The 26,789-nt window shown below is 39.8% G+C and overlaps 1 protein-coding gene across 1 annotated transcript in view; it reads right to left on the reverse strand.

The window, feature by feature from the left end:
• Window positions 1-642: 642 nt before the first annotated feature.
• The window catches only part of LOC139179601 (cytochrome P450 3A24), a 50,700-nt gene continuing 24,553 nt past the window's right edge, over window positions 643-26,789 (reverse strand). The window contains exons 5-13 of the mRNA XM_070779222.1: window positions 24,810-24,923; window positions 24,471-24,559; window positions 20,714-20,862; window positions 13,884-14,011; window positions 12,732-12,798; window positions 9,036-9,196; window positions 5,569-5,795; window positions 3,128-3,290; window positions 643-851 (exon numbers count right to left, since the gene is read on the reverse strand). Coding sequence (XP_070635323.1) covers window positions 756-851; window positions 3,128-3,290; window positions 5,569-5,795; window positions 9,036-9,196; window positions 12,732-12,798; window positions 13,884-14,011; window positions 20,714-20,862; window positions 24,471-24,559; window positions 24,810-24,923 — 1,194 coding nt within the window. The 3' untranslated portion in view covers window positions 643-755. The remainder of the gene's footprint in view (window positions 852-3,127; window positions 3,291-5,568; window positions 5,796-9,035; window positions 9,197-12,731; window positions 12,799-13,883; window positions 14,012-20,713; window positions 20,863-24,470; window positions 24,560-24,809; window positions 24,924-26,789) is intronic.

The following is a 26,789-nucleotide window of genomic DNA, read 5'->3' on the forward strand; positions in this document are numbered from 1 at the left end:
CCTAGAGAAGGGAAAGGCTACCCACTTCAGTGTTCTGGCCTGGAGAATTCCATGAACTGTATAGTCCATGGGGTCACGAAGAGTGGGATATGACTGAGTGACTTTCATTTTTATACTTTCTAAGAAATGCGCAAAACACTGTGGATTAATTCTTACCTGTGTAATGTAACAAACAGCAGTTTTGAAAGAGGCCCCACCCACCAGGAATTGTGATGGCCAAGTATTTAGTCACTGCTTATCCCTGATTCAGATGTACATATTACCCTAAAGTGCAGGTTGGTATCAGACAATACTTTTGTAAAGAGAGGTTTACAGAGTTCCTCAATAGAATATTAGATTTGAAATATATAAAATAAAACCAGTGATTTATTAAAATATGTCAGAACTTTAGTCACCACAATAATTCTTGTTTTCATTAATTTGCTGATAAAACTGTTGAGACACTTTCTTTCTTGATCGTTGCTCTGGAGGAGTAGATGCTACTAACTGGGGGTAGGTGGAGATGGTCCTTTGAGAATCAGATAAGCTGAGTGTACGTATCTGGCCCTCATTAGTCACCTCTTTCATATTACACAATATATAACACCACACAGACACTGAGAAAGCTAAACAAATGTGTGGATACCCTAGTCATCCAGCAAGTACAATAGATGCAGCCCGTCTTTATTTCTGAGTTTTATCACAAAGTAAATCAAGTCCCCTGAAACTGTGGGACACAGCTCCTTGAAGAACAAAGCCCAGGTCCTTAAGGGAAGTCAAGCTCCACTTATGGTCTCATCTCTGAGCACAACCTTCAGAAAAATGGGTTTTTCTGGTCTTATAAGTCCTTGACTGTTTATCTTCAAGGGGATCTGCAACAGTTAAGAGAACCAATGAATGAGGCACCGCCAACAATAGAAGCAAAGTAGACAAGATACATTACAGACAATAATGCTTTACAACCGTATACAAGCTACACATCGTGTGTCTTTGATTTTTTTAACTAAAATTCAATGTGTTTAAAAGCTATAGGGATGGACAGGCTGTCAATATTTCCTTGATTAAACTTTAACACTTCATGACTTTCAGAAAATTGGTCTATTTAACTTGCTATAAAATACATGGGCATAAAGTCATTTCTAGTACCCCCTTACTATTCACCTTAAAAAAAATTGTTTTAATTCCTCTTTTACTGAGATATAAATGATCAACAGTATAAACATTTGACTTACATATATGTGAAATTACTACCACAATAAGTTTAGTTAACATCCATCAACTCATAAGAGATAGAAAAAGAAAAAATACTGTTTTCCTCTCATGAGAACTCTTAGGATCTACTCTCTTCTACTATATAAAAATGTCAACTATAATCATCATGTTTTACACAATAGTTCTAATACTTATTTATCTATAACCAGAAGTTTGTACCTTTCGATCACTTGCATCCAGTTTCTTTTCTTTATCTTTGATTCTCTGTACTTATTCTGTAAGTTCTGTCAAGACTGGATAGTGAAAGCATTCACCCATCATTCTTGCACAAAATATTATTTGAACACTATGCCTATATGAAGCATTTTGCCTGTTTTTTTAAACATGCCCTGGTTCCAAGTGCAGGGCAAATGGTGAACTTCTGAAGACCTACAGTGGTTTGTCTGAGATTTTTAGCCCCTTTCTCACCCAGTCACTCCTTCTGGGTTGGGGGAACCAACAGAGTGACCTTCTAACCTCAGTTGACTGAAGGACAAGCAAGGAGCTGTGGAGGGAGAAGCCCCAGCCCATGGGGTACTGGGTGGAGCTTGCAGCGGCATCTGCCCTTCCCAGGCGTGCCCGAGGCCCCCTTTCTCTCAGGGCTGAGTCCGCTGTGTGTGCACACTTACAGGACGCCCACACAGATGCCTGCAAGTAAAATGGAAACATCTCTATCCTCCTCTTCCCTGAGAAAGCTACTCAAAGGGAGCAGCTGCTTACTAAATGCATGACTCCTAGAAATAAGCCTTATTTTAGGGCCATGCTTGAGATGAATCAATGCCAACTGTTCTGTGTGCTCCTCAGAGAGTGATTCCAGGTCTTTCTATAACTGCAACAAATTGTTTTTTTTCAAATGGTAAGCATTTTCCCTGCAGATAGACACACAGACACACACAAAACAAGCAAGCACACAGATGACATCTGTTAAATTTTTAAAGTTCAAATTGTTCCGTATTTGTGTCCAAGAGCTCTAATCAACTGCAAGTCACTCCTTAAACATTTGCCCGATGACGTCAAGGCACCACTGGGAGTTTATGGAAGGAATAAAATGAGGGGACAGAGTTAAAGACCTTCTTAAGTACAAAGGAAACAAGAATCAAACTGGCTGGTTCAGGGACAAAGTATTGTTAGGTGGTAGGACCACTGATGCCAGCCTGTGGTACCTGTAAACACAGCAGAGGGGAGAGTGGGCTCTGGCCTGGATGGGGAGGCTGCATGGAGGGGCTCGGGACTGAACTGGAACTCTATGGGGGAGAATGGACTGTAGACAGGAAGGACAGGACAGGAAGGGTAGACAGGAAGGACACACAGTCATTCTGAGAATGTAAAGGGAGCCCAGCTAGATGGCAGCAGGATTCCTGGCAGGTGAGGGGCTGTGGGAGTCCTTCCCATCCAGCAGAAATGCTTTCACTCAGGGATCACTGTGGCTGCACAGGAGGATCAGTGGGGGTGCTCTCGACACCACACTATGGGGGAATTATTTTAGAGAGTCTGAGGTGACCTCAGCATCGGGATAATGCTCCCCGGTAATTTCTTTATACAAATAGTGGCTGAGAATCACTGTCAGGAGAGTTTCTGTAAGTTCCCGTGGAGAAGGGCATCACTGAAAAGTCATGACATGGTCATCACTGCTCTCACGACTTTGTACAACATTTTCCTTCCTTCTAGTGAACATGAAACCAAATTTTATAAGTTGCTCAAGTTCACTGACTTTGTGTAATCATGTCGTGCTAACGCCTTGACTCTAGATGACCTTTATAGTTGGGTCTTTATGAAGCCACAGACTTAGCCCTCCAGGGATAAGTCTTATAGATACAATCTTATAGACACAGAGAAATACATCTTGGTTAAAAAATTCCCAATAAAACATTATTTATGCAGATAGTTAACTGCTAACCTGTGTTTCTTTACAAGATTTGAAGGAGAAGTTCTGCAGGACTCTGACAACAGCAAGTTTCATATTCATGATGGCAAACCTCATGCCAATGCAATTTCGGGGTCCAGTTCCAAAAGGCAGGTATACATAAGGACTTATGGTGTCCTTGTTCTTCTTACTGAACCTGAATCCACAACAGTAGATGAAACAAGTGAATGAAACAGAAAAATCACAGAAGCTTCAGGTCTGAAGTTTTAACTTAAACCCTCAACCAGTAGCATAAGGGAGAGACTCCCATTCCCTGGATCCTACAGGAGGTTTCAGTCTGGGTGAGAAAATAAGATGAAGGCTGTTTAAAGAAAATGTGTCTTTAAATATGAAATTTACATTCAGGGTGGTGAGATGCTCATGCTCTGAAAGGCAGTTAGGAAATGAGACTGATTGCAGGAAGAGTGGGTTCCTGCCTCCATGAACACTTACATTGGTCATGTGCTCAGAGATGAAGGAAGCAGTAGAAACATCTTTGAATATTTAAGTTGTTAGTTTTCTATTGTTTTCCCTTGGCTTCCTCTTGTGTGGATACGTCTCTTTCTCCCACACTCAGAGGTTGCTGAGGTCAGTAGATTCATGAGGGCATATGACTCTACTATACTCTGGTTCAATCACTGATTTTTTTGTCTATCTGTTCCACAAACTGATAAAGTCCATGATGGCTAGATCTCTGCTTTATTCAAATTTGACTCCTCAAATTTGGATTTGGAGAAGTGATAATGGCATTACGGTTGTGTATATTATAAACAGTCCTATTATGGAAAATATTCTGGAAGAATACAGATAATGTCACTGTAGCTACATGGGAAATTAGTCAAAGGGCAGCATCTGAGTGCTGCAGACCTGGGTCAAAGGCTGTTGAGCAGGGAATGGACACATACTGATACATTAAAAATGATTCATATAACCTGTAACTATAAACTGTACTGTGTATATGTCAAAAACTCTATAATCGGCTGGCCCAGACCCTGACACACACAGGTGAGCACTAACTCTCTGCTTGAGGGCTGAGTGAATCAAAGGGAAGTACAGTGAGTGGTCTCTGGTTTTACGTTCCTGACGCTGCAGGAGGGGAAGCTGAAGTTGCTGAGCTTGAGGGTGACACAGAGTTTCCCCGGTCCAGAACAGAGGACTTGGTGGACTCTGACTCTTCTTTCAACAATGCTACGTGTACAGGTTATGCTAGTACTAGGGGCAAAAAGGTGAACGAGACACAGTCCCTGCCACCAGGGAGCTTATAGTCAGGAGCTCATAAAAGTCTAGATCCCAGATAGTGCCCTAAAATGTTCAATCCAAATTTTGTTCACCATATAGGGAGAGCATCAATTATTTCCAGAATCCCATCTGTGCCCAAAGCAGAACCTGGTTCTGAATTCCCAGAAGACAATGCTTAACCTCTCCAACTGGGGTGTCTAGATGTCTAGAGAGCAGAGGACTTCTCTTTGGAAGGTCAAAAAACATGGAGGCAAAAGGGAGCTGGCCCAGGTCTACAGCCACAGACAGAACCAGGCCACCTGTGTCTCCTCCATCCTCACTGAGGCTGCTGGAACCACCTGGGATGAGACTGCTAGGTCCTCAGCCTACATCCCACAATAATAATGGAGGAAACAGCAGCCAGTGTTTAAAGAAATGGAAATGTGGGAACGTTAGTGACGAATTCAAAGAGCTAAGGAGAACAGACAGAAAGACTTAAGGAAAAAAACCAATACACCTAAAATAATATAGCTGTTAAATAAATTATAGCAGATGCAACAATTTTATATATATATATATATATATATATATATATATATATATTAAAAACACAGAATGCCATTTATAGTTTACTGTTACATATAGTAAGCAACTGAAAAAAATCACACTATATGTAATGCCATTCTAAGCTTTAACAATCTGTATATGCATAGAAAAATGTCCTCAGGACTTACATTGCACTATTAATGAGGCCTATCTTAAGGTATTGGGCTTCCCTGGTGGCTCAGTGATCAAGTATCCACCTGCCAATGCAGGAGATGTGGGTTCGATCCCCGGGTTGGGAATATCCCCTGGAGAAGAAAATAGCAACCCACTCCAGTCTCCTTGCCTGGAAAATCCTATGGACAGAGGAGACTGGTGGGCTACAGTTCATGAGGTCACAAAGAGTCGGAAATGACTTAGTGACTAAACAACAAAGCTTAATGTTTTAGAAATGAACAACTAAATTTTTCTTTCTTTTTTTTTTTTTTTTTGTTTATGGTTGGTAAAGCTTTTAATCAAATAATATCATTCTTGGAATAGGAAATACATTTAACAATAAAAAGATGTAAAATAAAATGATTGTATAGTCACATATTTGTCACCCATAATGAGAGTCATCAGAATACGCTCTGAGCAACTGGATCAGGAGGGTCCCCTTCCCTGGGCTCTTGTACCTTTCAGGACGGAACTCCTCAGGCTCTGGCCAGAGCTGTGGGTCTCTGTGAAGCACAGAGGTTGGCACCGTCACTGTTGTCCCTTTGGGAATGGACACTCCATGGATTTTCACATCCTTCTTACAGAGCCTATCAAGTCTAACAGTAATTGGGAACATTCTGAGACTCTCATTCACCACCATGTCAAGATACTCCATCTGTGCCAGGACATCATAGGTCGGAGGGGCCTGGGAAGAGAAATACAGATTTTGATAAATTAAGAATTTGGATCACCCTTCAACGCCATCTATATAGTCCTATTGAAATGTTAGGAGCTCTGGGGAATAATTTAAATTGGTAAAGGACCTTAGTATTTATGGACATTACTATCATGTCCTTTGAGCTCTCAATGCCCATTGACTGTACAGTAGTTATAACAAAAGAAGAAAATGGGGACAATCATCTAAACTGTGAAACACCAGAGGTGATCAGGGAACGTATTTTCTCTCTCATGAGAACAAACATGACCAACAGACTAGGACCCTTACTTTTAAGTGAAAAAGGCCAAGTCACCATTTCTTTTTGAAATGAGGCCATACATCTGTTCAAAGGAAAGACGTGTAACAGAGCAAATACCCTATTCAACATGAAGGTTCTTAGATGAATACTGTTGACTGCTCATTCTCTTTATTATACATGTACAGTCCAGAAATAATATATGAAAACTCTATAAATAACTTGGGGAGAAATGAGTTCCTTTCTAAACCAAATCCGCAAATGAATGAGAATACAATTTCAGATGCAGGGAAGTTACAAGAGGATCAGAACCCCACCCTCTGCTGCTAGAAGGGTCTCCTGTTGTCCCTGTGGGTATGACCCTAAGGTCTGAAGGTCTAAACAAGCCACTCCAGCCCCAGGGGCCAGCTCTCCTCACACCACAAAGAACTCCAGTTTTGGCTGAGATTTGAGACCACTGGGGGTGAGACTGCAGCCATGAAATTAAAAGACACTTACTCCTTGGAAGGAAAGTTATGACCAACCTAGATGGCATAGTCAAAAGCAGAGACATTACTTTGCCAACAAAGGTCCATCTAGTCAAGGCTATGGTTTTTCCTGTGGTCACATATGGATGTGAGAGTTGGATTGTGAAGAAGGCTGAGTGTCGAAGAATTGATGCTTTTGAACTGTGGTGTTGGAGAAGACTCTTGAGAGTCCCTTGGACTACAAGGAGATCCAACCAGTCCATTCTGAAGGAGATCAGCCCTGGGATTTCTTTGGAAGGAATGATGCTAAAGCTGAAAGTCCAGTACTTTGGCCACCTCATGCGAAGAGTTGACTCATTGGAAAAGACTTTGATGCGGGGAGGGATTGGGGGCAGGAGGAGAAGGGGACGACAGAGGATGAGATGGCTGGATGGCATCACTGACTCGATGGATGTGAGTCTGAGTGAACTCTGGGAGTTGGTGATGGACAGGGAGGCCTGGCGTGCTGCGACTCATGGGGTCGTAAAGAGTCAGACACGACTGAGCGACTGAACTGAACTGAACTGGGGGTGATACATGGCTGTCAAGTGGGGTTATATTTAAGGAGCAACCTTGTAGAGGGTAAGAGTGCCTCAGGAGCCAACACCCTGGATCACAGCTTGACTAGATCACCACCACATACACGACTAGTGTCTGGAAGTATTTCATCTCCCTGTAGCTTAGGTTTCTCATATGTTACATGGAGACAGATGGAGCTGACCCTCCATAGGGTTGTGTGGCAGAGACACTCACTGCTCACCCAGCATCCATGTCAGCCCCATTTTCCCCATCCCACTTGAAGTTAAGGCCAAATCAGCCAACAGGCTGTGAGATGATTATGTCAGTTCAGAGACAAATCATTTGAACCCTGGAAAGCAACTCTCGAGTTCCATATTCCACAGATGACAAGAAGGTCTCATGTTCCAGATAAGGCAGCTACAAGATGGTGGAAGCTCTGAGTCGGTTTTCCTGAGTGACTGTGAAGCAGAGCTGTCCGCTCCATCCTCCACTAACAATCCATGTTGAATCTGTAGACATAGATTGAAGTAAACCTCTACTATAAAAGCCCCTGAGATTTCAGGGCTCATCCGTTACTGAGGAATAACCTACCTCTCCTGACTAATAATTTCTCAAAAACTAAATGCATTCATAAATAGAAAGTATTTAGAACAGACATATATAGTAAGAAGTACATATTAGCCAGTAGTAGTGTTACTGTAAGTATTCTTATAAAAAGGAGAGAATGTAATGCCTTAGGTAACCTCAGTTAGTGACCATTCAATCTTCTTGTTATCAAGAGAATCCCAATATGGGGTTTACCAGAGAAGAAATATCATCTCTAATTTATGCAGGCCCTACAAAGTATTTGAAGGACCTAGGATTTGAAAGGTCATAAGACTTGTCCAAAACCAGTCAGGTCTCATACTCATGTCCTCTGTTTCTTACCATATATCCTTTCTTGTACACCAGGCTTCACCTAGTCTAAAGTTTACAGCAGGCAGTAGACTAAATGAATGGTCCCAATTCTCCACCATTTCCTCTGTCCATTCCCTTCGCCATTAACTCTGCGATGCCCTCCCATTCTGACTCAGGTTGGTCAGGTGGCTCAACCTGACCAGTGGAATATTCACTAAGTGTAATGCTAGCAGAGTTGTGAAAGTCATCCATGGGATTAGGCCTCTTGCTCATGACATCTACAACTGCCTTGAGAAGCAGACATGTGGAGATTGAGACATGTGAGGAGCATGTGTGGAGTTGAGTCAGTCCAAACACTTAGCTAAGGGCAGCCAAGATCAGCCAATGCACAGACCACAGCAAATCCAGCCAACATCAATAGGTAACTGTGCAGACACCATAAACTTGAGCAGACTCTAGGAGATAGTGAGGGACAGGGAGGCCTGGTGTGCTGCAGTCCATGGAGTCACAAAGAGTCCAAAATGACTTAGCAACTGAACAAAAACAAATGCAGACACCAGAGTAATAAGTGATGCCACTGAAGTTCAGTGAATTTAGTTGGGATTATTCTGATAACTGATACCGCTGGACCAGCACTTTTTTCAAAATACTTACATTGCTGTGAGTAGCAGGAAGTACTTAAGTTTTCTCCCTTTGTTTTGTATGCTATACATCCTTCCTAAATGTGCAGTGCTCAACTGCTTAGTCTTCTCCAACTCTTTGCAATCCCATGAACTGTAGCCTACCAGGCTCCTCTGTCCATGGATTTCCCAGGCAAGAATACTGGAGTGGGCTGCCATTTCCTACTCCAGGGGATCTTCCCAACGCACCTATTGAACCTGCATCTCCTGCACTGGCAGGAGGATTGGATTCTTCTCCACTGCACCATCTGGGAATGGAAGTAAATGATTTGATGCTTATGCTTTGGGCAAAAACCTTGTAAGAAGTAGAGAGAAGACAATCATGCTAAGGCTTCACCTTCTCCCTCTCTCTCCAGGTATCATCACTCACCTTATTGGGGAAAGTCACATCAATTTCCTCCTGCAACTTCTGCTGGACATCAGGGTGAGTGGCCAAAATATACAAAAGGAAGGAAAGAGTATTGCTAGTGGTCTCATAGCCAGCAAAAATAAAGATAACACTTTGGGCCATGAGTTCTTGGTCAGAGAGAGCTAAAAAGAAAGTCAAGATATTTTAGGTAAAGCATGGCAATGTAAAAACCACAGTTTAGATGATGAGACATTCCAGTGTAATTCCCAAAGCCCTAGGGGAATCATGGAAAAGTAATTCAGAATCAAAATGAGATCGATTTCCACTCTGTGTCTGCCTCACAGAGCCAAGAAAAAGCCAAGAACTGTTTTAATTGAGTTTTTCCCAGGTCTATACTATTCTTGGCCCTCTGTTCCTGGCAATACCATAGCCCCACCAACACAGCTGGGTAATTTCAAGAGATGGCATTTGTGTCTAAAATCTACAGTGTTATCAATGTGTCCCTTAGAGAACTGTAAAAGAACTTTAGATCCAAGTAAAATGGAGTAGCATTCCCTTCTAGAATATTTTAAATTATTCCACTTAAGGTATAGTTTGATTTTGTTTTTTTTGAGAGATTTACAGTACTAAGGCTATATGGTAGGGGAAATTAAATTATATTTTATCAAAACTTGTTTCCAGGAACATAAGAGTACAATACTGGGCTACAGTTAAACTCTTGCTACTCAAAGAGTGGTCCATGGACCAGCAGCATGAGCAGGATCTAGAAGCCTAATACAAATTCAGTGTCTCAAATCCCAAAAACCCTGAACTATGGAAACAACCCACATGAACTTTCATGAGATGTGGAGATGTATGTGCACAATGTAGCCTGAGAAGCATGGATTATGCCCTTGAGAGGCACCAGGTAATACAAGACCTGGGACATAAAGTCTTCAAGGGGAGGATCGAGATATGTATAGAAGCTGCAGAAATCAATAAAAAACTTGAAGAGTTGTGATGATCCTAGTCTAATCAGTGACATTAAAATAGCAGAAGAAAGAATGTGTGCATATAAGGACTTAGGCCAGCGTGAAATATAGAAAAATTAGGTCCAGGGAGTACAATTAGCAATGCTGATTCAAGTCTGGCCTGAAGGTCATCCTTTCAGTATACACCTCCTCTTTCTGCTCTTCTTTATTCTTATCAAACAGTCCTGTGATTATATACCAGTCTCCATTTTTATTTTCTCCTGAGAGACCAAACATGCTCAGGCTCTCAGCTATTTGATGGGACTGAAGTAGGATCTTTGTTACTTAGAGCACTCAACTCAACATAGTACCTGCCCCAAACAAGCGATTAGCAAAAAAAAGCAATATAAAATGAGTGCAATAAAGATCTACGAAGTTCTAATTCCCTAGTGATGATATCTGTGATGCTATTGTCAATAAATTCAACCATCAAATTCTTTCTCCAGTTAGCATAAACTGCATAATACTCAAAGTTTAGAGTTGTGCTAATATATGATTCTTCAAATTTTAATTGATTAAAATTAAATACAATTTAGTATTCAGGTTTCAGTGGCACTAGTCACATGTCAAGTCCTCAACAGACATTTATGCCTAGTGATTACTATATTGAACAGAGCAGATACAGAATATTTCCTTCATCAGAGAAAGTTGTATTGAATCATGTACTTAGAAAAATATTAGATGATAATAATAGATAGATAGATATGCTACTGCTATTGCTGCTAAGTTGCTTCAGTCATGTCCAACCAAGCGCGACCCCATAGACGGCAGCCCACCAGGCTCCCCAGTCCCTGGGATTCTCCAGGCAAGAACACTGGAGCGGGTTGCCATTTCCTTCTCCAATGCATGAAAGTGAAAAGTGAAAGTGAAGTCGCTCAGTCGTGTCTGACTCTTCGTGACCGCATGGACTGCAGCCTACCAGGCTCCTCCGTCCATGGGATTTTCCAGGCAAGAGTGCTGGAGTGGGTTGCCATTGCCTTCTCCAAGATAGATATAAGTATGTATATAAACAGGTATAGACATATTGAGAATGGGATGCAGTTTATCCCTGCTTTCAAGACCCAATTTTACAAAATTCATTATTTTGTGAGATGGTTATCAATCCATTTGTAGCTTCAGATTAATCCTATAGGAGTATTCATGTCATAGAATTAAAACACACCAGGGTCTTTTTGTTTGAGAGAGAGAGCATGTTTATATCAGTGATTTGTGGTAGATACAGAAATCTTTTTTTATTTAACATAAGTGTAAAAATATTTGATGTTCTGACAGTTGTCCACTGAGAGGATCTGGAAGCAAAGAAACCCTAGAAGCAATGAGCATTCCTAGAACCCAAATTTTGGGTTCTAAATACCATTTTTCACTAAATGGAAGCAGAACTTCTTAGAGAAATGGCTTATTCCAGGGGAAATAGAAGAGAAAGCTGGAATGCCTTGCATTAGGAAGTGAGGTTCTTGGAAAATGATAAATGAAAAGGACACAGGATACTTTGTGTACCACAGTGGTGGACACACATCATTATACATTTATCAAAAGCCATAGAATGTACAATATCAAGATTGAACCCAGGTGGGAACTATTGTCTTTGGGTGATAATACTGTATCAGTGGAGGTTCATTGATTATAACAAGTGTATCACTCCAGTATGGACTTCTGATATTGAGGAAGGCTATATGTAGGTGGGGGCAAAATGTATTTTGGTAAACTATTCTTCACTCAATTATGCTTTTTTAATTTCTGCTAAAAAATAGACTATTGAAAGAAATGTCTAAGGAGAAAAAAAGTAAAATATATATAGGAGCCCACTTGAAAGGGCTCCAGTAGACAAACCTGACAATTTGAAAATTAAATTGAAGAGTGATGTGAGAGAGTAAGTTAGTTATACATGAGATTATACTGATATAAATAAATAAATGATTGGGGGAGAATGGAGAGCTCTCCCTATGAAAGAATGTCAGCTCATAAACACAGAAGAATGATGGGTTTTGAAAGGCATCATGTGTTGATGTATGGCAAAACCAATACAATATTGTAAAGTAATTAGCCTCCAACTAAAATAAATAAATTTAAATTTTAAAAAAGTCTGCCTCAGGTTTAGGAAAAAAAAAAAAGAAAGGCATCATGTTGTAATCATCATAGTAACAACGGTTTCAGTCAAAAACTATCCATGAATGATAAAACCAGTGGGTGACAATTTGAGGAGGAACAGAATATTTAAGGCTTCTCCCAGAAGTTACGTGTTAATAACAAAGGGGGGAAAAATACACTTTACAGTAGAGTAAGCTGGTGAACACAAGTTAAAAAGTGTTCCAACTGGAGGTCACCAACAATGGGGCAATGTGCCCCCTGATGAATGAAGGGATGAAGCCTTGATGCAAATTTCCAGGCAGAGGTTCTGACTTGGTGGGTCTGGAGGATCCTGAGAACTGGTATTGGAACCAAGCTCCCCAGAGGTTCAGCTGTAAGTAATCCACATCATAACTGGCTTCTGGGCATGACTTCCTTGTTATCCTTGTCCTTCGAGCTCTGAACAAAGTTGTGCCTGCAAACTCCCAGGAAGTACCACAGTCTACTCTTTCTGCACAAGTGTCTTTCTTCAATTTGGCAGAAATTCTCATCTACCTAGAAAACTTTCTGCTCATTTTCAGAACTGCCCCCTACCTCTGCATCTCCCCACTGTGGCCCCTCTGAAGCTCTCCTTGGTTACCTTTATGATTGTCTGTTTCTTTGGAATTCTGGGAGTTAATCATCAGCTGAAGAAAATCCACACGTGGCTGTAAGCAGAAAAAAAATTTCTATGAAAGAAAGTTACTTGTGAAGTCATAGACAAATCAGGAGTGCAGTATTTAACCTCTTTCCTGAGAGTATGGCCCCTTATAGAGCAGAAGTCTGACTAGTATTGCCTGAGTCCTCAGTGAACTAACATTCACCTACAGACCTTGGAGAACATGACGTTTCCCAGAGAGAAACCTGCCATTATGTCAACTGCTTTCTGGTCCTCACTCTCTCTGATCTTTGGTTTCTCTGGCTTTTGAAACAGCTTCTTTGCCAAAGAGTTGCCTGCTGTCTCTCCTGTCACACCTGTTTGCTCAGGAGAAAATCCATGACTTCGATCCTTTTTTTCCTTCCAATTTTAATTCTTAATGAATTACCACACAAATTAATCCCCTCACATTTGCAAAGTACTTTGGCAACTTGTATAGAAGCATCTTCAAGGCCTTGACCCTTTCAGAACTCTATACAGTCTTCAGTGGCATCCTGGGTACAAAACCCTCAGTCCCCCTGACCTGCAGACATGCTTGTGCTGGCCTCCAGGCTTCATGAAGGTAAAGGTGGGTTAACCAGCTTGCAGCCTCATGGCCCAGAGAAGACTCCTGCCCATGCCAGACTAGGAGACAGCTCCAATTTAACACAGAATTCACTCCACCAGCTGCCTGATGGGGCTTTTCACTACACAATCTATAATATAAGAGTCTTGGAATCAAAGTGATTCTTTACCAGTATAACATCTCGGGCATCTATAATATCAGTAAAATCATTTTTAAACAGTAATTCTTATCCTTTAACAGTTTATTGAATGGAAGTGGTAAAGCTTTCATCTCAACAATATTTATGCAATGACATACTAATGTGCATGCCTACTATTAAAACATCACTCTCTGGCCCATTTTCTTATTTCTTCCCCAATCTCCACCTTTCTCATCCCTTCACAATGATATATTAATAATCCCCCAGTTCTAAAATCTATACTTCTCAACATATCTTTTAAAAAATACAGAGAAGTTCACAAATCATATGTGTACAGGTTAAAAAATTTTCAAAACGTGAACACCCTCATGTAACCACCACCAGATTTTACCTTTTGATTATCTTTGAGGCGACTTTCTTTTATTCTTTTTACAGATTTTGCCAAAAAATTCACAGCACTTTTTGGAAACATGGTGATATTTAATACTTCAAAGACTGGGACAAGGAATGGAAAGAGTACTATAGAGAAGAGATAACAGAAAAGCACAGTGAAAATTCAAAATTTACACAGCAAGTATAATTTGCTCTATCTATCAGAGAAAGATACCAGGTTTCTCAACCAGAATCACTCCCTGTACGACCTTTGCTCAGACCTCCAAGTCAATGACTGAGCAAGGCCAAGTCCACTTATAGGGGCCGTCACTATAGTAGTGAAATCAGTGGTCGTTTTGGCCTTTTGGAATGATTAAAAAAAAAACAAAACAGGATTATATTCCTTAACTTCCTAGTTTTTTATCTATTGGATTCGGATTTCTTTGGATAAATCACACTATAGTATGCTACTCTAATTAACCATTTTCTGCAAAAAACCATTCAAGATAGAAATAAAACAGTATATATCTTTTAACTACAATGGAATTAAATTAAAAATCAATAACCAAAATTGGGAAATTCACAAATACATGGAAATTAAACAATACACTCCTAAATAAACAATGATCTGTATACTATATCAAATATACAACCAGGAATTACTTTGAAATAAATAAAAATGAAACTATTACTTACCAAAACGAATGGGATATAGAAAAAACAGTGCTCATGGGAAAGTTTAAGGCTATAAATATCTACTTTTAAAAAGAACAAATACCTCAAGGCATGAACCTAACTTTCCACCCTAACTCAATGAAAAAAGAAGAGCAAACTCAACCTAAATCTAGAAGAAGAAATTAATAAAGACAAGAGCAGAAACTAATGAAATAGAATAAAAACAATCGAGAAAATCAATAAAACCAAAAGCTAATTCTTTGAAAAGAACTTTTAAGCTAGTAAAGTGAAAGTCACTCAGTTTTGTCTAACTCTTTTTGATCCCATGGACTATACAGTTCATGGAATTCTCCAGGCCAGAATACTGGACTGGGTATCTTCCCCTTCTCCAGGGGATCTTCCCAACCCAGGGATCGATCCCAGGTCTCCTGCACTGCGGGTGGATTATTTACCAGTTGAGCCACAAGGGAAGCCCAAGAATACAGGAGTGGGTAGCCTATTCCTTCTCCAGCAGATCTTCCCAATGCAGGAATTGACTCGGGATCTCCTTCATTGTAAGTGGATTCTTTACCAACTGAGCTATCAGGGAAGCACTTTGAAGCTAGATAGACCAAAAAGAGAGAGAGAGAGAGAGAGCTCAAATATGTAGCATCCCAATGAAAGAGGAGTGATTACTGTTGACATTAAAAGAATACCAGGAACAAGGTTCACCAATAAATTAGATAACTTAGACAAAGTGGACAAATTCCTTAAAAGACATGAAGTACAGAAGCTAACTCAAAAAGAAAGAGACAATCTGAATTTTTCTATTAAAAATTATTAAACAGGAAGGTTGATTCCTCCAGCTTCATTCTTCTTTCTCAAGACTGCTTTGGCTATTCAGGGTCTTTTATGTTTCCATACAAATTGTGAAATTATTTGTTTTAGTTCTGTGAAAAATATCGTTGGTAGTTTGATAGGGATTGCATTGAATCTATAGATTGCTTTGGGTAGTATACTCATTTTCATTATATTGATTCTTTGAATCCAAGAACACGGTATATTTCTCCATCTATTTGTGTTATCTCTGATTTCTTTCATCAGTGTTTTATAGTTTCCTGTATAGAGGTCTTTTGTTTCTTTAGGTAAATTTGTTCCTAACTATTTTATTCTTTTTGGTGCAATGATGAATGGCATTATTTCCTTAATTTCTCCTTCTGATTTTTCATTGTTATTATATAGGAATGCAAGGGATTTCTGTGTATTAATTTTATATCCTGCAACTTTACTATATTCATTGATTAGCTCTAGTAATTTTCTCATGGCATCTTTAGGGTTTTCTATGTAGAGGATGATGTTATCTGTAAACACTGTGAGTTTAACTTATTCTTTTCAGTCTGGACTCCTTTTATTTCTTTTCATCTCTGATTGCTGTGGCTAGAACTTCCAAAACTATGTTGAATAGTAGTGGTGAGAGTGGGAACCCTTGTCTTGCTCCTGATTTTAGAGGGAATGCTTTCAAAGCAATATTGAGAAAGAATGGAACTGGAGGAATCAATCTTCCTGACTTCAGACTATACTGAAAGAAAGTGACAGTGTTAGTCACTCAGCCCTGTCTGACTTTTTGTGACCCCATGGTCTATAGTCCTCCAGGTGCCTCTGTCCATGGGATCCTCCAGGCAAGAGTACTGGAGTAGGTTTCCATTTCTTTCTCCAGGGGATCTTTCCAACGCAGGAATTGAACCCAGGTCTCCTGCATTGTAGCCAGATTCTTTACTGTCTAAGCCACCAGAGAAGAGTATACTACAAAGCTACAGTCATCAAGACAGAATGGTAATGGCACAAAGACAGAAATCAATATAGATCAATGGGACAAATAGCAAGTCCAGAGGTAAATCCCCACACCAAAGATGCCTTATCTATGACAAAGGAGGCAAAAATATACAATAGAGAAAAGACAGTCTCTTCAAAATGTTGTGCTGGGAAAACTGGTCAAATATGTGTAAAAGAATGAAACTAGAATATCTTCTAACACCATACACAAAAATAAACTCAAAATAGATGAAAGGCCAAAAACTATAAAAAGAAGAAAACAAAGGCAGAACACTCTCTGACATAAATCACAGCAAGATGCTCTAGGACCGACCTCCCAGAGTAATGGAAATAAAAACAAAAATAAACAAATGGGACTTAAAAGCTTTCCCACAATGAAGGAAACCATAAGCAAGGTGAAAAGATAGCCCTCAGACTGGGAGAATATAGTAGCAAATGAAGAAACTGACAAAGAATTAATCTCCAAAATATACAAGCAGCTCCTCATATAGTTCGATACCAGAAAAATGAACAACCCAGTCAAAAACTGGGCAAAAGACCTAAACAGACATTTCTCCAAAGAAGACATAAAGATGGCTAATAAACACGTGAAAAGATGTTCAACTTCACTCATTATTCAGTTCAGTTCAGTCGCTCAGTCATGTCTGACTCTTTGCAACCCCATGAATTGCAGCACACCAGGCCTCCCTGTCCATCACCAACTCCCGGAGTTCATTCAGACTCATGTCCATCGAGTCAGTGATACCATCCAGCCATCTCATCCTCTGTTGTCCCCTTCTCCTACTGCCCTCAATCCCTCCCAGCATCAGAGTCTTTTCCAATAAGTCGAACCTTTGCATGAGGTGGCCAAAGTACTGGAGTTTCAGCTTTAGCATCAGTCCTTCCAAAGAACACCCAGGACTTTAGGATGGACTGGTTGGATCTCCTTGCAGTCCAAGGGACTCTCAAGAGTCTTCTCCAACACCACAGTTCAAAAGCATCAAGTCTTCGGCGCTCAGCTTTCTTCACAGTCCAATTTTCACATCCATACATGACTATTGGAAAAACCACAGCCTTGACTAGACAGACTTTTGTTGGCAAAGTAATGTCTGTGCTTTTGAATATGCTATCTCACTCATTATTAGAGAACTGCAAATCAAAACCACAATGAGGTATCATCTCACATGAGTCAGAATGGCCATTATCAAAAAGTCTGCTGCTACTTCTGCTGCTAAGTCACTTCAGTCGTGTCCGACTCTGTGCGACCCCATAGATGGCAGCCCACCAGGCTCCCCCATCCCTGGGATTCTCCAGGCAAGAACACTGGAGTGGGTTGCCATTTCCTTCTCCAATGCAGGAAAGTGAAAAGTGAAAGTGAAATCGCTCAGTCGTGTCCGACTTTTAGTGACCCCATGGACTGCAGCCTACCAGGCTCCTCCGCCCATGGGATTTTCCAGGCAAGAGTACTGGAGTGGGGTGCCACTGCCTTCTCTGATCAAAAAGTCTACAAACAATAAATGCTGGAGAGGGTTTGGAGAAAAGGAAACTCTCTTACACTGTTGGTGGGAAAGCAAACCAACCCAGCCACATGAAGAACAGTGTGGAGATTCCTTAAAAAACTGGGAATAGAACTGCCATATGACCCAGCAAGCCCACTGCTAGGCATACACCCCAAGAAAACCAGAACTGAAAGAGACACATGTACCCCAGTGTTCATGGCAGCACTATTTACAATAGCTAGGACATGGAAGCAACCTAGATGTCCCTCAGCACATGAATAGATATGGAAATTGTGGTACATATACATAATGGAATATTACTCACTATAAAAAGGAACACTTATGAGTCAGTTCTAATGAGGTGGATGAACCTGGGGCTTATTATACAGAGTGAAATAAGTCAGAAAGAGGAAAAAAATACTGTATATTAATGCACATATATGGAATTTGGAAAGAAGGTACTGACAATCCTACATGCAGGGCAGTAAAAGAGACACAGATGTAAAGAACAGACTTTTGGACTCAGTGGGAGAAGGCAAGGGTGGGGTGATTTGAGAGAATAGCACTGAAACATGTACATTACCATATGTAAAATAGATGACCAGTGGAAGTTTGATATATGAAGCAGGGCACCAAAGCTGGTGCTCTGGGATAACCCAGAGGGATAGGGTGTGGAGAGGGGTGAGAAGGGGATTTCAGGACGGGGAGACACATGTATACTTGTGACTGATTCATGTTGATGGATGACAAAAGACCTCATAATATTGTAATGTAATTATCTTCCAATTAAAATAAATTAATATACTGTAAAAAATTATTAAACAGAAACTACTCAAAAAGAAAGAAACAATGTGAATAGACCTATAAGAAATACAGTTTGATTTGATAATCAAGACACCACCCACAACTTGAAAATGAAAAGCTCAGGTCCAGATGGTTTCCATGCTGAACACTACTCAAATAATTAAAGAATTAATGCCAATTTTCCACTAATTCATCAAACAAATAGAAGATGACAGAATACTCTGAAAGTCACTCTTCAGAATCAGTATTAACCTGGTGTGAGAAACAATAAGATAGTAGAGGAAGAAAAAAACTATAGATCAATGTATCTATGACCATGGATACACAGATCCTCAACAAAATACTAGCAAACTGAATCTACTAACATATAAAAAGATGTATACATCATGTATAAGTGTGCTTTATCCCAGGAAGGCAAGGTTGTATAATATGCCATTTCAATAGAGTAATAAACAATGACCACACAATTATCTAATAGATGCATAAGAAGCATGTAACAAAAATCCAATACGTGCTTGTGATTAAAAAAAAAAAAAACAACTCTCAGCAAACAGAAACAGAAGGGACTTTCATCAACCTGATAAAAGGAATCTATGAAAAGCACATATTTAACAACTTATGTAAACCCATAGTTAACACTAATACCTAATAGTGAAAAACTGGATGATTTTCTCTAAGATTAAGAATAAGACAAGGAAGCCTTTTTCACCACTTCTACCCAAAACTGTACCTGACATTCTAACCAGAAGAATTAGTCAAGAAAATTAAATAAAATATATCCATATAGGAAATGAAGACTAAACCTCTGCTATCAGACAACATGATATTTTATACAGGGAATCCTAAGAAAACCACTAAAAACCTATTAGAAAAAATAAATAAGTTCAGCAGGGTTTCAAGATACAAGATCAAGGCAAAAACCACTATGATATTGTAAAGTAATTAGCCTCCAACTAAAATAAAAAGAAAAAAAAGATACAAGATCACAACACAAAATCAATTGTATTTCTATATTGCAATAAATAATATAAAGTGACATTAAGAAAATAACTCCACTTACAATAACATCAAAAAGAATAGAATAAGTAGGAATAAAATAAAAGATGTAAAATTTACACTCTGAAAACCACAAAACCTTGTTGAACTAAATTAAAGAAGATGTAAATAAATGAAAAACATGCCATGATCATGAATCAGAACATTCACATTGTCAAGATGGCACGTTGACAGATAGAAGATATTCCCTATCAGAACTCTAGCTGAGCTCTTTGAATAAACTGACTAACTTAGCATAAATTCATATGAAATTGGAAGGGGCTCAGAGAAGACAAAATATTACTGAAAAAAATAATAAAGTTATAAGACTCACCTTTCCTGATTTTAAGACTTACCATAAAGCTACATTAATCAAGGCAATGTGGCACTGGCCTAAAGATGGACATATATCCATGGAATAAAATTTTGAGTCTAGAAATAAACCCACGTGTCTATGGCCAACTGAATAATGGAAATGTTTCCAAGACCATTCAATGGAGACAAAACAGGCTTTTCAGTAAGTGGTGCTCAGACAACTGGATACCTATAAGCAAATTGCACCAGGACTATTGATTTAAGTAATAACTGAAATTTGTACCTTTTGACCACCATCATCCAATTCTATCTCCCAAACCCTGTCTCTAGTAACCAAAAATCTGACATCATTTTTCTATGAGTTTGGATTTCTTCCTTTGATTCAACATATAGTATTTGTCTTTCTGTCTGACTTATCTCACTTAGCATGAGGTCCAGCCACATTGCTGCAAATGAAAGAATTTCCTTCCTTTTTATGGCTGAAGAGTATTCTGTTGTGTTTGTGTCTGTGTGTATAAATACCACATTTTTCCTATCCATTTATCCATCAATGGGCACTTAGGTTATAAAAACCATTGAATTGTATATTTTAAATTGGTGAATTATATCTCAATAAACCTATGAAAAAGAAGAAAGGGAGGGAGGGAAGGAGGAAGAGAGGAAAAAAGAATGAGAGGGAAGGAGGGACAGGAGGAAGAATACAGAAAAAGAAATGTAGTAGGATACTTACCTACTGAGAGAAGAAATGGATTGAGGATATTAAATCTTAAGAGCTTCTTAGCATTCTCCACAAAGGGATCTTGCGGGTTGCCAAGGGAATCAATATTCACTCCAAATGATGTGCTAGTAATCACATCCATGCTGTAGGCCCCAAAGACCCTGAGTAGAGAAAGACAGACACAGACAGTTAAAATCAGGACCAGCTGACTATCCATATCCAACAGAGTCAACAAGAAAATCATATATAATCAGATGCCCAGGCAAGACAGGTCAAGAGCCACACTCTCTCAGAACCACCTGCTGGATCATGGAAGACTGTCTGCTACTATCACTCACTCCTGAGGTGTGTATAAGTGTGAATGATGCAACTGTCCCCGTGCTGGGGGGATGGGGACACTAAGGCAAGTTAGACCCCACCCCCCAAACTCAAGGAGCTCAGTCACAGAAGGATAGAACCCATAATCAGACAGAGGACAGTAGTGTGCTTTGACTATGGCAATAAAAGGTGTATAAGGACTGTGTCTGAGCAGAGCAAAGGGAGCAAATTCACTCTTCCTGGGGAGTCAAGAAAGGGGACATTGATCTGGGTCTCACCTTACCACAGAATTGTGCTCAGAGCTGATGCCCCTTTAGCGCAAAAGCAGAGTTGATATACAATATCACATTAGTTTCAGGTGTAGAAGGACGATTTTAAATACTCCATTTAAAGTTATTATTAAATATTGACTACATTCCTTGTTAGGTACAGTCTATCCCTGTAGCACAATTACATTATACATTGCAATTTGTACCTTTTAATCATCTGTCCTATCTTGCACTCCCCTTCCTACTTCTCACTGGTAACCACCACTTTGTTTTCTACACTGTGAGTCTGTTTCTGTTTTGTTATATTGATATTTATTCATTTTATTTTCAGATTCCACATACAAATGATAACATGCAATGTTTGTCGTTCTCTAACTTATTTCACTAAGCATGATACCCTCTACGTCCATACATGCTGTTGTAAATGGAACAGTTTCATTCTTTTATATGGCTTGGTAATATTTCTTGTGTGGAGTGTGTGTGTGTGTGTGTGTGTGTGTGTACACACATGTGATACATCTTCTTTCAACATTCATCTACTGACAGATACTTACATTCTTCCATATCTTGGCTACTGTAAATAAAGCTGATAAAAGAAATGGGGTGCATGTATCTTTTCAAATTAGTATATTCATTTTCACTGGGTGTATACTCAGGGTGGAATTCCTGAATCATATCACAGTCCTCAGGCTGCAAGGCAGGAGATTTGGGTTCGATCGCTGGGTCAGGAAGATCCCCTGCAGAAGGGAATGGCTACCCAATCCAGTATTCTTGCCTGGGAAATCCCATGGACAGAGGAGCCTGGGGGCTACAGTCTGTGGGGTCACAGAGAGTGGGACATGACGGAACACAGACAATAGTTCTCTTTAAGCTTTTGGAGAAACCTCCATATGGTTTCTCACAGTGTCTGCATCAGTTTACAGTCCACCAACCTTGTACCAGGGTTTCCTTTTCTCCACATCCTCACCCAAACTTACAGGTGTTGGCTGGTTTTGTGATTTTGATTTGCATTTCTCTGATGATTTGCAATGTTGAACATCTTTTCAATTGTATATCTTCGCTTGAAAAAAATGTCTATTAAGATCTTCTGCTCATTTTTCATTGGGTTGTTTGTTATTTAGATTTTGGGTTGTATGAGACATTTATATATTTTTGGATACTAACCTCTTATCATCATATCATTTGCAAATTATTCTCCCATCCATTAACTAGGTGGTCTTTTCATTTTATCAATATTTTACTTCACTGTGCAAAAGATTTTTAAGTTCAATTAAGCAAAAATAAAAAATTAGGTCATTTGCTTATTTTTACTCTTGTTTTCTTAAGAGTTAAATCCAAAAACATATTGTTATGATATTTATGGCAAAGAGCATTCTGCCTATTGTTTCTTCTATGTTTTAATGATTTTCCAGTCTTACATTTAGATCTTTAATCCATTTTGAGTTTTGTTTTTCTATAGGGTATAGGAAAATGTTCTAATTTCATTCTTTTACATGTAGCTGTCCAGTTTTCCCAGCATACTTATTGAAGAGACTGTCTTTTCTCCACTGTATATTCCTACCTCCTTTATCATAGATTAATTGACTCTAAGTATAAGGGTTTATTTTGGAGCTCTCAAATTTATTCAATTGATATGTGTCTGTTTTGTACCAGTAAGTAGTCTCTAGAATCAGGAACAAGACAAGGATGCCCATGCTTGCCCTTTCTACTCAATATAGAATTAGAAGTCCTAGCCATAATAATACAAGAAAAAGAAGTAAAATGCATCCAAATTGGAAGGGTACATGTAAAACTATCACTATTTGCAGATGAAATAATACTTTATATAGGCAACCCTGAAGTTCCACCAAAAAACTAGAATAAATTAATTCAGTAAAGTGGCAGATAGGTGATTAATATGCAGAAATCTGGTGCTTTTCTATACAGTAATAAAGAACTATAAGAAAGAGAAAATAATAAAACAATCCTGTTTAAAATCACATTAAAAGAATAAAACACTTAGGAATAAACTTAATCAGGGAAGTGAAAGACCTATACTATGTAAACGATAAAATGATGAAGGAAATCCAAACAAACGGAAAGATGCTGCATGTACATGGATAGCTACAATTAACGTTTCCAAAATGTCCATACAACCCAAAGCAACCCAAGTAGATCTAGCGCAATCCCTATCAAAATACTTGTGGTACTTTTCACAGAACTAGAACAAATAATCCTCAAGTTTATATGGAACCATCAGTTCAGTTCAGTTCAGTTCAGTCGCTCAGTCATGTCCGACTCTTTGCAACCCCATGAATCGCAGCATGCCAGGCCTCCCTGTCCATCACCAACTCCCAGAGTTCACTCAAACTCATGTCCATCGAGTCGGTGATGCCATCCAGCCATCTCATCCTCTGTCGTCCCCTTCTCTTCCTGCCCCCAATCCCTCCCAGCATTAGAGTCTCTTCCAATGAGTCAACTCTTCACATGAAGTGGCCAAAGTATTGTAGTTTCAGTTTCAGCATCAGTCCTTCCAATGAACACCCAGAACTGATCTCCTTTAGGATGGACTGGTTGGATCTCCTTGCAGTCTAAGGGACTCTCAAGAGTCTTCTCCAACACCACAGTTCAAAAACATCAATTCTTCAGCGCTCAGCTTTCTTCACAGTCCAACTCTCACATCCATACATGACCACTGGAAAAACCATAGCCTTGACTAGATGGACTTTGTTGGCAAAGTAATGTCTCTGCTTCTGAATATGCTGTCTAGGTTGGCCATAACTTTCCTTCCAAGGAGTAAGCATCTTTTAATTTCATGGCTGCAATCACCATCTGCAGCCATTTTGCAGCCCAAAAAAATACCATACAAGACCATAAATAGCCAAAGCAATCTTGAGAAAACCAACAGAGATGGAGGCATCACGCTCCCTGACTTAAGACCAAACTGTATTTTTGTCTCCCAGAATATCCAAGGTGACACTTAAGCAGAGAAGTTAATCCTGGCTCATGTACACAGAAGATAACTTCTGATATTTTCATGAGCCACCACTCATTCTTGGGTGGCCGGCCAGCTGGCATTGTAAACCATACACCTGCTTCTGTTTGGTCACTAGAGTAACTCAGCAGTAGGAATTTGGCTCCAAGGCACGAAACACAAGGGTCTCCCTGGAGCTCAGAGGACCAGAAGCTCCACTCCTACTTACTCTTTCATGTTGACGGACTTGCCTTTTTCTGCTTCCTTCCTCAGGTTCCTCACCAACACATCTCCATACTTCCCAATGATAGGGAACATCTAGACACAAAACACAACAGCACAGGAAGTTAAATGTGGAGAAGTTTTCAAGTTTTAGAAGAACCTGGTTTTCAGGGGCATGGAGCCGTAAATGACATTTTATTATGAATCTGATGATGTCTCTTTTAGGATGTGAAGATAAAAACCATTTTAGGAAACTCAAATTTGGCACACGCCTTAGACAGGGATATGAATTTATTTTCTACCTTATTCTTTAAGTTGCTCATGGAAAACCGTATTCTTTTCTTACCTCCTTGAGCTTCCCACTGGTGAAGGCTGGAGAGAGCAATGTCCGTATTCTCTTCCATTGTTCATCCTCAGCCACAGAAACAGCATTTTTCATAATTCCCCTTGGACCAAAAACCTAGAGTTGAAAGCAAAACACATTTTACCCTACCTAAGTGTTGGAAGTCTCAACAGTTGGGGAAAATTTGTTAATAATTTGGGAACAATGTATCCAACAAATCTTTCAGTTCAGTTCAGTCGCTCAGTCATGTCCGACTCTGCAACCCCATGAACCGCAGCACGCCAGGCCTCCCTGTCCATCACCAACTCCCGGAGTTCACTCAGACTCACGTCCATTGAGTCAGTGATGCCATCCAGCCATCTATCCTGTCGTCCCCTTCATGTTTAATGACTATCTATGTAGTACCAGGCCCTATGCTAGATGAACAATAAACATTTATCCTGAATGTCTAGGTTCCTGTGAATGTGGAAGAGACATTCAGCCACTTGATGTGGTTTCCAGCATTCATATTCCAATCTCCTTTTAAACACAAATGACCCATGTAGTATGGAAAGGGTTCTTCCAGGGGGATAGAAGGGAATAAGATCTAGTTCATGTTCCTGGGCCATGCAGAGAAGGGATTGGTGACAGCCAGCCAGATAGCCTTGGCCGACTGCATTTTGCCTCAGGTTACTTCAGTCTTTACATATATTTTACAGCCTGACCAACTGGAAAAAGGAATGTGTTGACATGGTGGGGACTTTTTAAGTAGTACTAACTACGCGAAAGATTATGAATCTACCTGATCTTCTGAAAAAAATTATGCAATGATATGGAAAACATTTCCCCCTTCATTTTCCCCAGGAATAGAAGGGGAAAGAAGACAATTCTACTTCTCAGCTTGGGACAGGTGTATGAAGCAAACTTGTTTGAAAATCTCCTCAATCTTTCAAATTTATATTTTGTTTTAAAATAGATTGCTCCAACACTCATTCATGATAAAACTCACAAAACAGGAAGACAAAAAAATTTCCTCAACTTGATAAAGAGCATCTACAAAAAGACCTACAGCTAATAGCACTTTAATGATGAAATACCAAAGTGACATCTCCAAGATAGGAGACTCATCACCAGAGTGGAGACTCCAGCCTTTGTTGTCTCATAATTAGATAGCTCACAGTAAATGAAAATAGGTCTAAGAAGCCTCAGCAATACAACAGAGCACACTTGAAAATAACTCACAAAAAGAGGAGAATAGCTGATGTTTGCATCATCCCTTCCTCTAGGCCTGAACTGCTCAGCATCAAAAGGGATTTCCCCAGCCTGAGACATTTTCCCTTGCTGGAAACATTAAAAATGACTAAAAGAGACAACAGGATCAGTGACCAGTTTCTCCAGCCTTTCAGAACATTGCACAAATGACCTGCTTTGCTTTCACCCTTCCCAGAGAAGAGCAGAGCTGAGACAACTAGAGACAACTAGGAACAAAGAAGAAGGGCAGGGACTATCAGTGTCAACCACGCAGCAGGAGTGACTATGGTTCTCTGTATCCTGCTCTGCAGAAAACCCCAGAAACTTTGCTATGATGAAGCCAACTGCCAGCATAGTCATTGAAAAACCTCTGAAAATTTTGGTGCTGATCACTCCCAGGGTTCTATATTCAGTTCAGTTCAGTTCAGTTCAGTCACTCAGTCGTGTCCGACTCTTAGCGACCCCATGAATCGCAGCATGCCAGGCCTCCCTGTCCATCACCAACTCCCGGAGTTTACCCAAACTCATGTCCATCGAGTCAGTGATGGGCAGATTCCAATTTCTTGCGTCCTGTCTTCCCCCTCAACCCCAAGAGAGCTGCTCCAGCCAGTGATGCCGTGAGACCCAAAATCCATATCAGCTGCCAGCCCCAATCTTTTTGGCTGGGCATGTGTAAAACCCCATCCCAGACCCCTGCAGCTGCTCAGGTGTCTATACTATATCAGTAGAAAGCAGTAGGTATAATGTGCTTTT

The sequence above is a fragment of the Bos indicus genome, chromosome 25, assembly GCF_029378745.1.
Source record: "Bos indicus isolate NIAB-ARS_2022 breed Sahiwal x Tharparkar chromosome 25, NIAB-ARS_B.indTharparkar_mat_pri_1.0, whole genome shotgun sequence".
In the NCBI taxonomy this organism is placed as follows: domain Eukaryota; kingdom Metazoa; phylum Chordata; class Mammalia; order Artiodactyla; family Bovidae; genus Bos; species Bos indicus.